General features: G+C 40.7%; 1 protein-coding gene across 2 annotated transcripts in view; it reads left to right on the forward strand.

The window, feature by feature from the left end:
* LOC136871956 (insulin-like growth factor-binding protein complex acid labile subunit) overlaps positions 1-18,463 on the forward strand; it is an 81,551-nt gene extending 63,088 nt beyond the window's left edge. For both annotated transcript variants that reach the window (XM_067145711.2, XM_067145712.2), the window contains exon 2: positions 13,424-18,463. In XM_067145711.2, the coding sequence (XP_067001812.2) occupies positions 13,430-15,724 (2,295 nt within the window). In that variant the 5' untranslated portion in view covers positions 13,424-13,429 and the 3' untranslated portion in view covers positions 15,725-18,463. The remainder of the gene's footprint in view (positions 1-13,423) is intronic.
* Positions 18,464-19,262: the final 799 nt, after the last annotated feature.

Below are 19,262 nucleotides of genomic sequence, written 5' to 3' on the forward strand. Positions count from 1 at the left end.
AAGACTCCCTAGGACTCGATATCTAACACCGTCGCGGTCGGAAAAGAACAAGAGTCGAGCAAGGGAGGTCGGATAGGATAGATGAAAGTGAGGAGCCTGGCACAAGTTAATGGAAGCAATACCAGGACTCACCTAACGGCCCCGTGGTCGCCAACCCACGTTCCAAAGTTCAGAGCCCCTGGGGTCCCTTTTAGTCGCATCTTACGACAGGCAGGGGATACCACCCCCACCCACAGGGGGACGTCAGGAAAGACATCCGGCTGTTAAACTGGGCTATGTCCATAGAGAGTAACGACCGTAGGTAATTGGGGAAAAGCCCTGAAGAAGTATTACAGTAATGTGTTTTGTTTGTTTGTCCAGCCCTTGTCCCGTTTCTCTGCTGGGGTCGCGTATGAGGTGAGATGAATCTGTCGTGGCGGGTTTTTATGACCGGATGCCCTTCCTGGTGTCAACCTCATCAGAGGAGTGAATGAGGTGAAATGTATGACGTGATATATGACAGTAGGAAGGGAGAGGGTTAAACCCGGTGCCGGCACATAGCCTACTCCTGTCGAATAGCACGAAGGGGTCTGCTCAAGTCCTTAAGTCCCCATGCGATGGACGAATCATCATCAACAGCATCATATGCCCTCATTCTATATAAGACTGCGAAGAGGTTCGGAATTTAATCCAGGCTTTTGGCACGCAATCTAGTGATTAGAAATACGTACGAGGGCAATTCAGAAAGTAAGTTGCACTTTCCATTTTTGGCCATTTATTATACCACCTATACAACAGCAACACGACTATAACGACATACACTGTAATGTCACTTTTCCACATAGTTTCCAAGAGACTCCAAACATTTCTGCGAACGCACAACCAACTTGTCGATGCCGGATGCATAGAAATTACCTCCAGCGTTCTGCAACCACTCGGAGACAGCGGCCTTAACCTCCTCATTGGTCTGGAAACGTCGACCACCGAGCTCCGTTTTGAGTTTACCGAACAGATGAAAGTCACATGGCGCTAGGTCGGGACTGTAGGGTGGATTTTGCCAGACCTCCCACTTAAAACGCTGCAGCAGATCTCTCGTTTGGCGGGCCTTGCGAGGTGTTGCGTCATCGTGCAACAAAATCACACCGTCTCTTCTCTTTAATCACTTTACGCAACCGGTGCAACGTTTGACAATACGACGCCGCGTTGATCGTCGTTCCTTTCGGCATGAATTCCACGTGCAGCAAACCCTCCATGTCAAAGAACACTGTCGCCATAACCTTACCGGCTGAAGGTTGAACCTTGGCCTTCTTTCGTTGTGGTGATGAGGGGTGCAGCCATTCCATTGATGTTCGCTTCGTTTCGGGGGTGAAGTGGTGGACCCACGTTTCGTCGCCTGTGACGATTCGCCGCAGAAACCCGTTGCCGTCTGCGGCATAGCGTTGCAAAAATGCCAGAGAGGATTGGAAACGTTGTCCCTTGTGCTCATCGGTGAGAAGACGCGGGACCCATCTTTGACACAGCTTACGATATCCAAGGTCCTCATGAACAATGGCGAACACACTGCCATACGACATGTTCAGCTGCGTCGCGATTTCTCTCAGTTTAATGCGCCGGTTCTGTCTAATGATCGCATTCACAGCACTAATTTCACTATGAATGTCCGTACAATTCTTCCTTTTGGCCCATAGGAGTCGGATTGTCGCACGCACCTCATATTTGGAGTGAATGTCCAGTTGACGCGCCATTGCATTCGGCCGCTATTCACACAATACTAGACGAGACACCACAGCGACCTGCGTAACAGACGCGTGGGCTGTGTCTGTCCCTTTCTCCGCTTTGCCCACGTTTGCGACACACAGCACGCTGCTGCGGCGCGTTAGTGTAACTAACCTTTTGATCCACCTACGTAATATGTTTTGTACTTTTATGTAATATGCAGTCAAAGAAAAAATGCAAACGAAATTATTTTAGACCTTTGTTTGCCTCGTCTGAGATAAGAACAACATGGGGGGGGGGGGGGGATTTCAGAGTTTAATAACAAAAAATACATATAAATAGTCTTCTTGCCTGCCTGTACAGTCGCTAACAACAGAATGAGTGCGTGACATGGCATTGTGTAAGTTCCTCGCAGGCATACTTTACTCAGAAACAACTGAACCTATAGATATTAAATAGTGACTTGTTAAAAGGGCTTAAGTCCAGTTTTTAGCGATTTTGAGTTAAGAAAGTGGACATGATGGAATTCCAGTAGAAATGTTCCAAGTAATTGGAGATAGTGCAGTGAAAGTTTTGCATTCCATATGTCAGCAAATATGGAAAACCCAACAGTGGCCAAAAGACCGGAAAAATTCAGTATTCATCCCAATTCCAAAGAAAGGAAATTCTAAAGAATGCTCGAATCACCGAACAATTGCACTTATCTCACATGCTAGCAAAGTCATGCCTAGAATCTTACAAAATAGACTTCGCCAGTTTGTAGACCGAGAGCTACCCGAAGAACAAGCTGGATTTCGTAAAGGAAGAGGGACCAGAGATCAAATCGCCAACATCCGATGGATAATGGAGAAGGCAAGAGAATTCCAGAAAGATGTTTATCTCTGCTTTATTGATTATGCTAAAGCCTTTGACTGTGTCCATCATAATGAATTTTGGAAAGTACTAAAATACATGGGAGTACCAATCATATCATTAACCTCATACGGAACTTATACTCTAACCAAGAAGCTACGGTGAGAACATATATGGAACAACTAAATGGGTCAAGATTCAGAAAGAAGTACGGCAAGGCTGTATATTGTCACCTTACCTTTTCAATCTGTATTCGGAACACATTATGAGAAATGTGGGGTTAGATGAAGAAGAAAGAGGAATCGAAATAGCTGGGTTAAATATAAACAACCGAGCTCGATAGCTGCAGTCGCTTAAGTGCGTACGGTATCCAGTATTTGGGAGATAGTGGGTTCGAACCCCACTGTCGGCAGCCCTAAAGATGGTTTTCCGTGGTTTCCCATTTTCACACCAGGTAAATGCTGGAGCTATACCTTAATTGAGGCCACGGCCGCTTCCTTCCCATTCCTAGGTCTTTCCTGTCCCATCGTTCCCATCGTCGCCATAAGACCTATCTGTGTCGATGCGACGTAAAGCCAATAGCAAATATATATAAACAACCTAAGATATGCAGTTGATACTATCCTGATGGAGGAAAATGAAGAAGACTTAAAAACCCTCTTACTGCAAGTGAAAGAAAAAAGTTTAAAGGCTGGACTAATGTTGACTATCAAGAAAACAAAAATTATGGCAAGGCATATAGGAGGAGAAAAAATGGAGATAGTCTCCGTTTTCAACTATCTTGGCTGACAGATTTCTGCTGATGGTGACTGTAGCCATGAAATCAAAAGACGATTGCTACTTGGTAGAAAGGCAATGACCAATCTTGACAATATCTTAAGGAGTAGGGACATAACATTAACAGCAAAGTTCCGTATAGTAAGGGTTATGGTTTCTCCAGTTGTGATGTACGGATGCGAGACCTGGACCATAGGAAAAACTGAACGCCGTAGAATAGACTCCTTTGAATTGTGGTGTTGGAGGAAAATCCTTAGAGTCCCATGGACTGCGAAGAGAACAAGTAGGTCAGTTTTACAGGAAATAAAACCAGAGTGTTCCTTGGATGGCCTAATCCTGAAACAAAAGCTAAGCTACTTTGGATACATCATGAGAAGACACAATTCATTAGAAAAGACTTTAATGCCGGGGAAGATCGAAGGCACAAGGAGAAGAGGGCGGCAAAGAATGGGATGAATTGATGGCATCACAACAGTACTAAATTCCAGCTTGGAAAATCTTCGTGAGGCAGTACAAGACAGAAGAAATTGGCGTATTCATGGGGTCACGGAGAGTCGGAATCGACTAAACGAATAGAGATAGATAGAGAGAGATCAATACAAGGTCTACAGACCTCAATATACAATGTTATGTTAAAACAACTTTAGTCCTGGAATCCTACAGCATAATACTGGAGATGCTTTTCTGAGATGAAGTGTTAATAGGATTTAAGAAAACAACAATATCACTGGAAACCATGAAACTTTCTGTACCACATTCCGAAAAGAATACATGGAGATCAAAAATTCTGCAGATATGAAAAGTTGTGTAGTTACTTCTCCATACATCAGCAGTCCTATTCAGACTTTCACAGCCAGGAGGACAGGTAATAGTTGTACCAAAAACTTTAGCATATCCACAGGATAGTGTTTCCATCAACACACAAAAAAACGAGCTGATATTCAACAGGTGCTATCGTACATTCCTTGTGGTACAGAAGAAGACACATTTTAGCAGGAGATTCTGCGGTGGAACAATAAAGACAGCGGGGGTGATGTTAGTAACGAAGACTAATGTAATGCTATTATCACGCTCCTTAATACCTTGCAAATGAGAACATTTTATACGAACCTAATAAGTACTTTTACCATTTGTCTCATGTCTGTAAAAAGTTTGTCTATGTCACTTCAGTGGTATTAATATTAAAAAAACAGGCATAATGAAACTATTTACATGTGTATGGTTTCAAACTATATCATATAATAACAATATTCAAGAATCATTTAAATCCATGGACTTTAAACACCTTAATCCATATGTAAAATTGCATTAAAATTAAAGAACTTATATCCTACATGTTATGCATCACAGGTTGAATCATGAGAATAGTGCGAATTACAAGAACAAAATTAACCGGTTTTTTATGTCTGTTAAAATTAGGTTCTATGGACTTATACCCTTTTAACAAGTCATGATTCAATTTTTGTTATATGTATCTACATGAGAGGTGAATTGCATTTTGATCATAAGTCTAATAAAATATTAAATAATAACTAAAGATCTATTATCTCGGAAGACGACAGGAAACGAAGGTCATAAAGAATGAAGAAATGCTGGGTACTAAGAAAAGAACAACACACAGAGAAATGATTGATTCAACGTTCCTTTTTTTTTCCTAGTTATTTTACGTCGCACCGACACAGATAGGTCTTACGGCGACGATGGGACAGGAAAGGGCTAGGAGTGGGAAGGAAGCGCCCGTGGTCTTAAATTAAGGTACAGCCCCAGCATTTGCCTGGTGTGAAAATGGGAAACCAATTTTTTCCGGGCTGAGTGGCTCAGACGGTTGAGGCGCTGGCCTTCTGACTCCAACTTGGCAAGTTCGATCCTGCCTCAGTCCGGTGGTATTTGAAGGTGCTCAAATATGTTAGCCCCGTGTCGGTAGATTTACTGCACGTAAAAGAACTCCTGCGGGATTAAATTCCGGCACCTCGGCGTCTCAGAAAATCGTAAAAGTAGTTAGTGGGACGTAAAGCCAATAATATCAACAAAACCAATTTTTGTTGTATTCAGAGTACAATCATTTTATAACATAAATCAACAGGTCCTCGCATTCGTAATCAGCTTCATTGAGATCCTCTTGTTTCTCCTCTTCATTCTGATTCTGAGCTTGTAGGCTATGAAAGAAATGGTGATGAACTCTAGGAATGACACCCGTTGAACACAAGTCAAGGAGCCCCTTAAGCTTGCTCTTCGATATTTTTGGTGGGCTGTTCCAGAACTTCCTCGTCGCTTTCCTCTTACATATACTGTTTTAAAGTCCTGGGCTTCGTAGTCTGTTTTGTAGAACAGAACATTGGGTGGATCCTTTGACTCGATGATTACGAGGGAATGCCAGTTCACTTTCTGGCTATCTTCGTTGGCCGTGAAATTTGTATCCTCCAATTCAATGTAAACAATAAGTATATTATTAATGTCAATAAGGAAATTGGATTTACATTGTAGCAACAAGAGTCCTCCACTCGGAAATATAAGTGTAATGAGGCCACAACTTAAGATACGTACCCGCACAGAAGTAAGTTGATATGGAATATAAGTATAATACAGCCTTGTGTCAAAATGTGGTTGTATTGTTCTTACTACTAAGAATAACAAACCAATGTGTTATAAGGAATTGTGTGCCCTCAAGTGAAAAAATTAAAATACATGTATGGCCATGTTACACCGAATAGAGCAGGGCCTCTCAGAGTGTATGCACCGGAGCATTGCGCGGCGCAAGGCGCCAAAGACGACTTCGCTAGGTTGACCAGAGTGCAGACCCCCACCCATCGATTTTGAGCAATAGTGTTGTCTCTCTCTTTTCCTATGCCTGTCTCGCTCACTCCGTCCTCTGGCTCCCCCTTCCTCACTTGCTCCGCCGCGCTCCACCATCCAAGCCGAGTTGGGCCGAGCTTAGCCGAGTCGTTCCGAGACAAAACGCTGGTCCGAACCGAGCAGAGTCGAACCGATGCATGGTGCACAGAACCTCTGCGCCTAGTTTTGGGCGTTGAGAGGCCCTGGAATAGAGCAAGACTAGATAATATTAGTTTGAATAAAACAATTTTTTATACGTGGCCTTATAATTCTCAGTATGCGATATGTTGTTTCGAAAGAACAAAACCGTTCTATTCATACTAAAATCCAAACATTAGACTTGGTGGAAGAACTGAAAGGCCGGATTTTAGTTCTTAACTGTATACTGAATGTTCAACAATGCAGTGCCCAAACTGATAGATATGATGAAGGAGACAACAAATATATTTCGTTAAACAACCGTGCGTCGGAAACCCATGTTGTGCAGGAGATCATTGGGTGTCATTGAGAATAAAACAATATTAAATGTTTTTCAGTACTTACATTTTTGATCAGTGTTACAATAACTTTTCAATATGATCACCATTAATCTCAGCGAAGAGCCGGTATCGACTCGAGGAAAATGTGTTGTGTGTTCTGTATGTAGGCCTATGTGGCCGCTGCAAGAATTCGTGCAGCTAATTCCTCCTACCGACTCCACAGAGGTAGAATGCACTACGGATTTCATGTAAACCGCAGAGAAAAAGGTGTAATGGGATGAGGTCCCGGGATCTCGCAGGTCCTCTCCGGCCGATCCACCGAATGCCGAAAGTACGAATTAATGCTGCACAGGCTGGTTCTGCAAAGTGCGTCGGGACCCCATCATGCTAGAACCACATCCTCCCTCTGATACGTAGGGGTACCTCCTCCATTATCGTCGGCAGGTGCTCTTGCAAGAACAGTCTGTACATTGGCCACGGGAGTCGAGGAGGCAACATGCAAAGTCCAAGCAAGTAGTCGTTCACTATACCGGCCCTTATGTTTACTGATAAACCTCTCTGATAACTTCGCAATACTGCAGTAAGTGGGTTTTCCTCCGCCCATATATACGAGTTGTGGCAATTATACAAGCCTTCCCGAGTAAATTCAGCCTCGATATGGGTCTCCGACGCATGATCAATCAATCAATCAATCAATCAATCAATCAATCAATCAATCAATCAATCAATCAATCAATCAATCAATCAATCAATCAATCAATCAATCAATCAATCAATCAATCCTGATCTGCATTTAGGGCGATCGCCCGATGGCAGATTCCGTATCTGTTGTTTTCCTAGCTTTTTCTTAAATCATTGCAAAGTAATTGGAAATGTATTGAACATATCCCTTGGTAAGTTATTCCTATCCCTAACTCCCCTTCCTATAAACGAATATTTGCCCCAATTTGGCCTCTTGAATTCCAACTTTGTCTTCACATTATAATCTTTCCTACTTTTAAAAATACCATTCAAACTTATTCGTCTACTGATTTCATTACACGCCATCTTTCCACTGACAGCTCGAAACATACCACTTAGTCGAGCAGCTCGTCTCCTTTCTCCCAAGTCTTCCCAGCCCAAACTTTGCAACATTTTTGTAACGCTACTCTTTTGTCGGAAATCACCCAGAACAAATCGAGCTGCTTTTCTTTGGATTTTTTCCAGTTCTCGAATCAAGTAATCCTGGTGAGAGTCCCATACACTGGAACCATACTCTGGTTGGGGTCTTACCAGAGACGTATATGCCCTCTCCTTTACATCCTTACTACAACCCCTAAATACCCGCATAACCATGTGCAGAGATCTGTACCCTTTATTTACAATCATATTTATGTGATTGCCCCAATGAAGATCTTTCCTTATAATAAAACCTAGGTACTTACAATGATCCTCAAAGGGAACTTTCACCCCATCAACGCAGTAATTAAAACTGAGAGGACTTTTCCTACTTATGAAACTCACAACCTGACTTTTAACCCCTTTATCATCACATCATTGCCTACTGTCCATCTCACAACATTATCGAGTTCATTTTGCAGTTGCTCACAATACTTTTGCTTTTATGTTTTCTCCATCATACCTATCAGTTTGGGCACTGAATTTTTGAACATTCTGTATGAAGTATCAAATACGCTCAAATCTAATGTAAACCGTGTATTGTTACTCTAGAGTAGGCTATGTTCTATATGCACATGTTTAACTTATTGCTATTCTCGAGTACTCTAAGGTCTATATCAGAGCCATCCAAACAGCGCTCCCCGAGCGCTAGCGCTCTGGCCGCGCTCCAAGCCAGTGCTCCGAGCGCTTTGGGGGAAGGTACTTTCGGTAGTGGTGGGAGTAGCTTGGCTGGCTGAGCGAGCATCCGATCCATCAGTCGCTAGTCTAGTCCAATGCGCTTTGTTGACAGAGTGTAACTAAATCAGTTTCACAGCTGTCATAAAATGGCGTACGGCTTTTAGTGCCGGTAGTGTCCGAGGACAAGTTCGGCTCGCCAGATGCAGGTCTTTCGATTTATCGCCCGTAATCGACCTGCATGTCGTGATGAGGATGAAATGTTGATGAAGACGACACATACACCCAGTTCCCCTGCCAGCGAAATTAACCAATTATGGTTAAAATTCCCGACCCTGCCTGGAATCGAGCCCGGGACCCCTGTGACCAAAGGCCAGCACGCTAACTATTTAGCCATGGAGCCGGACGCAGCTGAACATCATGCAAGAAAAGGAGTGGTGAAGCAGCAGCCTTTAAAGCAGAATGGGAAATTTCATTTTTCTGTGCGTTTTATAAAGGGCATGCCAAATGTTTAGTGTGCCACCGAGATTTGGTGTGTTTAAAAAAATCACAATTTGGAACGGCACTACAGTGGCAACCACAGGGATGATTATCGTGATTTGAGAGACGCCAGTCGCCAATTGAAGTTGGATGAATTGAAAGAAACTTTTTTTTTTCTAGGGGCTTTACGTCGCGCCGACACAGATAGGTCTTATGGCGACGAGAAAGAAACTTTCAAGCAGCACTATTCTATATGTATTGATTTTTTAATTTAAAAATGATTGTTTAAAAACGGGAATGAAGAAATGTTTGAATAATCTCAAGAACACTAAAATTGTGACTTGGCGTTGTTTTTTTTTTTTTTTTTTTTTTTTTTTTTTTTTTTTTTTTTTTTTTTTTTTTTGGACTGGAGATTGGGGAGAGTGAGGTTGGTGGACCCATTTTACGATTAAGCTACAAATGTTCGCTGTGAATTTCCAAAGCTGGGGAACCTTTCACGGAAGGGAATTTAATCAAGGAGTTCCTAATGCACGCGGCGGCATGTATTTGTCCCGTGGAGCTAGTTGAGATATTTGACAAAATCTCTCTTTCTCCTCAAACTGTAGTTCGCAGAATAGACAATATGGTCGTTGACGTGGAACAGCAATTAATGTAGAAGCAGCAAATTTTGTATCATTTTCCATCGCCCTCGACGAATCAACCGACATTGCAGACACAGCTCAACTGGTTATTTTCATTCGAGGGGTGGATGACGATCTTCGGGTCACCAAGGATTTCCTAGACTAGGTAGCTCTCAAAGACACCACTACCGCTTTCGAAATTTTCCAAGGTGTGGAGGGTGTTTTTGTGTCAATAGGATTAAAATGGGAGCGGTTGACGAGTGTAACAACAGATCGAGCTCCTGCTTTACGAGGCGCGCGGCTGTGAGCTTGCATCCGGGAGATAGTAGGTTCGAATCCCACTATCGGCAGCCCTGAAGATGGTTTTCCGTGGTTTCCCATTTTCACACTAGGCAAATGCTGGGGCTGTGCGTTAATTAAGGCCACGGCCGCTTCCTTCCAACTCCTAGGCCCATCGTCGCCATAAGACCTATCTGTGTCGGTGCGACGTAAAGCCTCTAGCAAGCAAGCTTTACGTGGTCTACGCTCGGAGTTCCTCAGCTATGTAAAAGTAAAATTGGCTGAGAGCGGTAGTATCCTAATGGCGGCGATTCATTGCTTGATACAGCAGGAGGCAATCTGTGCAAAAGTCGCCAAGCTTAAAGACGTAATGAGACCAGTTATGCGAATGGTAAATTTTCTTCGCTCCCACGGATTCACGCACCGTCAGTTCAAAGAGTTCTTGGATGACATCGAAGCGGAGTATCCGGATATACCATACCATGCAGAAGTAAGATGGCTGAGCAAGACGAAGGTGCTTCATCGTGTTTCTTGCTTGCGGGGCGCAATAGATAGTCTACCTTTTGTGAGGTGAAAGGATAGCCCGAAGTTCTTTTGCGTGATCGTAAGTGGGTGGCAGACTTGGCATTTTTAAGTGACATTACTGCCCATCTGAATAGTTTGAACACTTCGCTTCAGGGCGAAAAGCACAATATCTGCGATTTTGTGGAAAGAATTCAAGCGTTCAAAAGAAAATTGATTTTGTGGGAAAACCAGATGCGTGCAAGGAACACAGGACATTTTCTATAGCTTGAAACAGTGAAAGAAAGTGTCGACTTTGATGAGTACTTGCAGGTAATTCGCCAATTACCGGGCGAGTTGGCCGTGCGCGTAGAGGCGCGCGGCTGTGAGCTTGCATCCGGGAGATAGTAGGTTCGAATCCCACTATCGGCAGCCCTGAAGATGGTTTTCCGTGGTTTCCCATTTTCACACCAGGCAAATGCTGGGACTGTACCTTAGTTAAGGCCACGTCCGCTTCCTTCCAACTCCTAGGCCTTTCCCATCCCATCGTCGCCATAAGACCTATCTGTGTCGGTGCGACGTAAAGCCCCTAGCAAAAAAAAAAAAAAATCGCCAATTACAAGAAGAGTTTGAAAAGAGATTTTGAGAATTATCAGAACTCCAAGCGGTGTTAGATGTATTTGTTCGACCATTTTCTCTTAGAGCAGACAGTGCTCCACAATTGAGTTGATTGAACTACAGTGCAATGTTCGTCTTAAAGACCGCTTTCTAATGTCACGAAGTTTAGAAGAATTTTAAACAGCGGCTTTCCGCAAGAAGAATATCAACTTGCATGTAAAGTTCTGTCAATGTTCGTCTCAACGTACATTTGTGAGCGTTTCTTTTCGGTTCTTAATCTTAACTAAAGTAACATCGTACAACGATGAGCGATAGAAACTTTCGCAATTGTTTAAGAATTGCTATGTCCAGAAATAGTGTACCCAATTTAAAGAAGATTATTTGCCCCGAAAGTAAAACTCGTAAAAACGACCGAGCAAAAGTCACTCAAGGTCTGTACTATCTGCTCATATTTGTAAAATTTTGTTGAATTTTCCTCTCATATATGCTCTCATTTCAGATTTGAATAAATCACATTATTATTTACATTTTTTTTGCAATCTGGTTTACATCGCATCGACACAGATGCGTCTTAAGGCGACGATGGGATAGGAAAGGGATAGGAGTGGGAAGGAAGCGTCCGTGGCCTTAATTAAGGCACAGCCTGGTGTGAAAAGGGGAAACCACAAAAAACCATCTTCAGGACTGCCGACAGTGGGGTACGAATATTCTTTACTTAGTACTTGATTTCGTTTCCTGCATATTCCATAATCAGAGTACCTTTCGATTTATATGTGCGGTATATTTGTGATGGCAAAACAGCCCTATCAATATGTCAACAAACCCACAAAAGCCGTCGGCCGCACGTCTGTACGTACCTATCTAGTCAGTGCCGTCCGAACATCGTCTGTCTTTCCCAGGTCTCCTCCCTGCCACACTGTAGTGGTGGTAGGGGAAGGAGCGCTAGTCTGACTGCCCAGTGCTCCCCGAGCGCGGGCGCGCTCTCGGAGCGCAATGACTGGATGGCCCTGGTCTATATGCTCATGTCGAATTTCAACTTTTTCTCGTTATTATAGAGTAGCCGATAGTCCACTTGCACCTCTAATTTCAGCTTCTTCTTGTTATTCTAGAGTATCCTAGAGCTTTTGTCTAATTTCAACTTCTTGTTATTCTACGGAAGCCCAGGCCTAGGGCCATGCCTAACTTTAACCTACCGGGCGAGTTGGCCATTTGGCTAGGGGCCCGCAGCTGTGAACTTGCATGCGAGAGATAGTGGGTTCGAATACCACTGTCGGCAGCCCTAAAGACGGTTTTCTGTGGTTTCCAATTTTCACACCAGGCAAATGCTGGGATTGTACCTTAATTAAGGCCACGGCCACTTCCTTCTCACTCGTAGCCCTTTCCTATCCCATTTGTGGCGGTGCGGCGTAAAGCAAATTGTAAAAAAAAAAAAAAAAAAAAAAACACTTCTTAATTAGGGCCACACCCGCTTTCTTCCTACTCCTAGCCCTTTTATATCCCATCGTCGCCATAAGACCTATCTGCGTCGGTGTGACGTGCAGCAAATAACAACAACAACAACAATTTCTTGTTATTCTAGAGTAGCCCAGGACCCATGTCTAATTTCATTTTTTCCTTGCTATTCTCGAGTAGCCTGTAATCTATGTGCCGTTTCTAATTTCAACTCCGTCTTATTATTATAAAATAGCCTAGGGCCCATGTCTAATTACAACTTTTTCTTGTTATACTAAAGTAACCTAGGGCCCGTGCCTAATTTTCACTTCTTCCTCTTATTCTAGAGTAGCCCAGGGCCATGTCTAATTTCAACTTCTTGTTGTACATTAGCCTATAGTCTCTGTCCTCATGTCTAAATTCAGCTGCTTCTTGTTATTCTATACTAGCCTAGGGCTTACGTCTAATTTCAACTCCATGTTATTCTAGAAAAGCCTAAGGCCCATGTCTGATTTCATTTTCTTCTTGCTATTCTCCAGTAGCCTTTAATCTATATGCACATTTCTAATTCCAGCGTCTTCTTGTTATTGTAGAGTAGCCTGTAGTCTATACTGTATTTTTCTACCGCTCCTCCCCACAGCCTGGTGGAGTTGCGGGTGCGAACTGTGGATCTTCTCCTGTCTTACGGCCGGATGCCCTTCTTGACGACAATCCTGTGAGGAGGGATTTATTCACTATTGCGTGCTTATATTGTGGTTCGCAGTGTTTTGTGTTAATATGACGAAGAGTGTGTTTGAACAAATACAAACAACCAATCCCCGAGATAGAATAATTAACTAAACGCGTTTAAAATCCCCGAACCGGTCAGGAATTGAATCAGGGACCCTCTGAAACGAAGGCCTCAACGCTGACCATTTAACCAAAGACCTTCTACGTGCACATGTTTAATTTCAATTTCTTGTTATTCATGAATAGTGTATGGTCCATGTGCCCATGTCTAATTTTAATTTCTTTTTTTAATTCTAGGTTTGTATGATGCTGATACTCTCAGCCACCCTGATGATCCTGCTTTCTGCAGCCTCGCGCGCGGATAGAAACTGCGCTGACCAGAATTGCAGCTGTGAAATACTAGACACTCTACTTGCGTGCGAGAGTATTGAAGGTAGTCTGCTGGAAGAACTCCGAGAAGTAAACCTTAACAAAGAGTTGAACACTGTTCGAGTAACTGACGGCAAGATCCCTCTTCTGCAAAGTGGGACTTTCGAAAACCGCCATTTCTCAGAACTCAACCTCCTCACGCTCATTAACAACAATATCAGGCTGATTGAGCATGATGCCTTCAAGGGATTGGACAAACTGGATAACCTTGATCTGGATAACAATAACATAACAAACATTCCAGATGGAACATTCAACAGCTTGTCAGATCTAACAAATCTAAATTTGTGTCATAACAATCTATCGTTCTTGGCTCTTGATTTGTTTGAGCAGAATGAAAAACTTGAGTTCTTATGTCTAGGCTACAATAGATTTACAGATACTAAGTCATTGCCAATAATTACACATGCCCAGAAGGTTTCCCTGCAAGGAAATGCTATAGAAGTTCTTCCAAACAGAAGTTTTCCCGTTTCCAATGTTTCTAGATTGGAGGAGTTAAATCTGAAGGACAACAAGATATCTGAAATTAATGAGGAAGCTTTCCATGGACTGGAAGAGCTCAGGGACTTAAATCTTCACAATAACCAAATCACAAAAATAGAGGCTAACACTTTCACAGCTACTCCTAAATTAGAGCGACTTTACCTAGGTGCCAATCAGCTACGAGAGTTTGACTGTTTCCATAGTTTGGGCGCTCTACAACTATTGTCTCTGATAAATAACCAGATCAGTGTACTTCCTAAACGAACATTCGACAGTTCGCAGGAGTCGCAACTCGCTTATCTCTTCTTAGGACACAATAATCTCAAAGAAGTTGAACATGAAGCCTTTGCAAACTTACCGAATCTTGTTGATTTAACATTATCGTACAATAGCATCGATATGCTGCATTCAGATACTTTCGAAAAGAATAAAAAGCTTGAAAGACTAGAGCTATCTTCAAATAGGCTTTCGCAGCTTAATATCCTTTTTAAAGCTCCGTGGTTAAAAATAGTCGATTTATCTCGTAATCTCATCACTCATCTCGATAATAATACGTTCTCTGCGGATTCTCAGCTGACTAGGCTAGATTTGTCTTACAATAAAATTGAGACAATTGATGAACTGGCGCTCAGTGGACTAAAATTCCTCACTGATCTCTCTTTAGCAAGTAATGAAATAAAATCCCTACATCCAAATACCTTCAGAAACATACTCAGACTTCAAAGACTCGATCTAAGTAGAAACCAAATTTCACAATTCAATTTTGCTACAAATATTATATCTTTAACTTCCCTTTTACTGTCAGATAATAACATTTTGAGAGTTGAAAATAATACATTTTTCGGCACTGAAAGACTGTACGAAATCGACCTATCTCGAAATGAAATATCTGAAATTGAACCAGAAGCCTTTGATAAATTAGACGATCTTATAATCCTTGTCCTCTCACACAATAATTTAGAAGGCCTTCCATCCGACATCTTCCTAAATAAGAATAAGTTTAACAAACTAGACCTTCAAAGCAACAAAATATCGAGTTTAAAATTTCTAAACGCTCCTAGTCTGGAACACTACATTCTTTCACATAACAACATTTCAGTATTGCCAAACCATATATTTTCCCTTTTAAATTCTTCCCATTTAAAGAAAATAGATATTAGTAAAAATGAGATTACGACTATAGAGCCCAGTGCATTTCAAGGTTTGCCTAATTTGGCTGAAGTAGATCTTAGCGAAAACAGACTTTCTTCCCTACCTGAAGGACTGTTTGAAGATAATACCAAGCTACGAACACTGAAATTAAACAATAACTCACTAAATAGTTTGGATTTCATAAAAAATATTTCGTCTCTGGAAAGTTTGTACATGAAAAACAATAAGATTTCAGTGTTGGAGAATGATACATTCTTTTCATCTCCCCAAAGTAGACTAATGGATCTCGATCTTGAAAGAAATTTAATTAAAACCATAGGGGAGAAAACATTTGAAGGACTTCATGACTTAATATTTCTGGATCTAGTTGGTAACCCGATAGAACACATTCATCCAGACAACTTTTTGGAGACGAAGAAACTCCGTCTGTTTCGTTTGAGTTATGACAATGAAGATCATGAATTTAGATTCAGTGACAGCCAAGAGGCCATGGAACAGATACGAACTATCATCAAAATTCATTTCAGTGGTTAGAGGTTCCATTCAAATTTCTTAACGAGTTATTTTGATGAACTTACGAAGTGTGTAATGTTCTACACAACTCAAGTAAGTAAATACTCATGCAAGTGACCTGTGACGAGTTGAGTCTAATGGTGCACAGTGTAAATGGTCTTAGAAGCCTCAAACGTTGCAGTAAATGCATCGTTAACTACATGGATAAGTTTTATATTCCTCTACCGACAAATGCATTCCATCTTAAAGTACAGGCAAAAAATGTAAGAAGGCTGATCGGAACAGTGTTTCGACCCGAAATTTCTTGAGACTCTTGTTTGAGCCATAAAAGTGAATTTGAAATACTATTTAATTTTCATATTATTATAACAACTGACGAAGGTGAAAGACTATTTATTTTTGTAAACAGTTCATGAGGATGTACGAATTGGACAATAAGTCACCGCACATCTGCATATTTGTGGATTTATCAGGTCTGTGAAAAGTCTACTTTTGTCAGCGCAGAATTGAATGCATGCATGAATTCGTCAGCTTTAGCACAGTAACCGAATTGATTGGCACACGACTCTTTGTGGTCTGTCCTTGACACTGTCAAAATACACTGCTCGTCTCTTTCCTAAATCAGCTGTTCATCTACTATCAAACGACTTAACCATTAAATACTGAAGTGGCAAAGTTGTTTCTTCATTGCTGGCGTGTGGTCCCAGGAACCACGTTCAGGAAGCAGTTAATAAACGAAGATATTTAAAAAATTCAGACCAAAACGTCCTAGTTTCGTATTAGCTTAAAACAAAACAGAAAATCAAAAAATACCCCTTAAGACCTGGTACCAAAATATAGCATGGATAGGAACAGTGCTATATAAAACAGTTTCGCAGAAACAAACGCATTGAAAATGAGACGATATGCAAGAACTATGCAATAATAACAACAGAACATCATGAAAGAAACGCTGAGAAAACCTGCAATGGGTCAACTTTGCCTATTTTGAAGTCAACTCTTCCTATTTACAACTCACTTTACACTCACTTTATATGAACACTAATTATTCAGCTTTCTTTCACACAGGCAACGTGTTTTTCCTCTCTCCTTTGGAGATTAAATATTTTTTTAATTATTCCTCAGTCGAATTCCTCTGAGGCTTGCCTACCTTGATGATCGTTGCTAAGAATTCGCTTGTCACCAGCAGGTTCAGTGATGTCCCTAGGATCACAATTCAGTAATTAAAGGGATACATTCTCTCCATAATTTGTCATATTACGTGTCCAAACACTCCCATTTAAGACTCGTCAATTTAAAAGCCATATAACCGTAACACATCCCAAGTTAAAAATCGCAGGCAACCGATAACTCATTGTTACACAGTATTAACGTAATATTTATCACATCAATTACTGATACTAACTGAATTTTTGTTTTTTCTTGTTTCTTTATTCTCTTCGGAACGGACCAAATGCGATTAGGTAGTGTTCGAAGTATTTATAGTGGTGAAACTATCTATAAAAGGGCTTATATGCTTGTAAAAATAATAATAATGAGAATGAGGGAACCACCTCAGAGAGTGGTTAATAGTTTCAAATAACCATTGAACACCATATTTTCTATTAATATGTTGTTCAATTGTTGCAGAATACTAATTTTTCAAGTTAACAATTAGTTAAATATTATGATACACGGTGTATTGTTCATCAAATTCATCAAATTTTACCGATAACACTTTAGCAACATTCTTCTCAGACAAGAAGCAAGAAGCAGGTAGTTTTACTTGATCCTCCACCCCATTACAAAGGAAAATAAATATAAACAATTGTATTTTTCTATTGGGTATAGTAATATTAATCCAAGACTAAGAACGCTGCAGAATTTTTAAGATATCGAAATATAATATGGAATTTTAAAACGTCTTTATTATTCGGTAAAATGTGTTAAAGTGGAGCTAACTGGTTCTTGCAACCAAACCTTCCATTGGCGTCTACCAGTTCTTTATTCGCAAACTGAGAACCATTTCGTCTCTCCGAGCCGAGAAAAGGCACTTAATAATTTTTAAATACACTACTACTACTACTTACCATCGTTCATTGAATCATATAATTATATAGCTTTCCTGATCATACAGTACAGTCTGAAGTCCTATAATCTTTACTGCACTTTCTGTGTTGTCACACCATTAGCTACAAATGTTAGAAATTCACCTTCCAAATAACTTTCACTAAAATTATGGGTATATTTGTCTTTACTATTTTTGCATAATTGCCTGCGTATTCAAACATTTTCTTTTTTTGCTTGGAAAACATGAGATAGATTTACAGTATAATTTCATTAGTTAATTGGAGTGGGAGGAGCTCAGTTACTTCAAGAAAGAAAACCAACAAACTGAGAAAAGAATGATGTATGACAGGCGCCACTGTGGATATCGAACAGAGTAGTATGCTAGTAGCCTAGGTTCAAAAATGCTCCTATCTAAAGAGGCTAATAATACCTATTGTGTTCCTCTCCAAGAATCAGTACACATGCACACGTATAGAAGATAGTGAAAATAGAAAAAAAAACTCAAGTAAAAGTGGAAGCTGTTTGTCCGTTTCGAGACGTATTGAAGACAAAAGTTTTGTTATACAATCAATTGAATATGGTGATTAGATAGAAATTTATTTTCCGATTCTGAAAACACTGTGACAATCATTATACTGTATGTTATTGCTCTGTACTTTCCTTGTGATCAAAGTTAGGAATATAAAAATATACTAATTATTGTGTTTGAAAGATGCATTTCTTTTACCTTCTCCTTTATCTTACCATATTGTTGTATTTCCAGACTGAATAAGAAGTATTTTGCTTTAACCAGTACTTTGCCAGAATAGCAAATGAACATATTATTATTATTATTATTATTATTATTATTAATAATAATAATATAAATATCATCACTTTGATCATCTCTCTGCCAGCATCCAAATTTGTTGGAAGTACAAATTATTGGACATGAAGGAGAAAAACTCTGCACAGATGATTTTAACTTCAAGTTCATTAAAGAGTCTTTCCCAAAGAGTTGGTAGCACAGACCGGAAAGGATCACAGACAGAAGATGCAACATCTGGACTATATGCTGGATGGATCACCAACCAATCTTGTTTTTTCTTGCTCGATGTGATGAAGAATTGTCAGTATAATCGCTTTTCAGTTTGTTGAAGCTGGGCAGTATTGTCCTAACATTCGTGAACCTGGTCCTGTTGTTAACATTAAAACTTTGTGCCAGCTGAACTTGTGGGGATCAATTCGAAGTGAAAACATTTTTGAAAAATTTCACCAAAATTCACCTGTTGCAGTAGCGGCGATTGCGGGGGGGGGGGGGAGGAGGAGGAGGCAAAACTGTGCGGACAACAAAATTACTCAGGTTTGTGGGATATTAAAAAAAAGCTACAAACCTACAAGTTTCTTGATGGTTTCTTAGTGAATTTCGACAGAGAGGTAAAGGTTGACAATATACAATTTAAGTGCGGAAATAATAGTTTCTTAAAAATATTTTTAGTCAATACTATACAATAAAACTTTCATCAAATGA

This window comes from Anabrus simplex, chromosome 4 (genome assembly GCF_040414725.1).
Source record: "Anabrus simplex isolate iqAnaSimp1 chromosome 4, ASM4041472v1, whole genome shotgun sequence".
In the NCBI taxonomy this organism is placed as follows: Eukaryota; Metazoa; Arthropoda; class Insecta; order Orthoptera; family Tettigoniidae; genus Anabrus; species Anabrus simplex.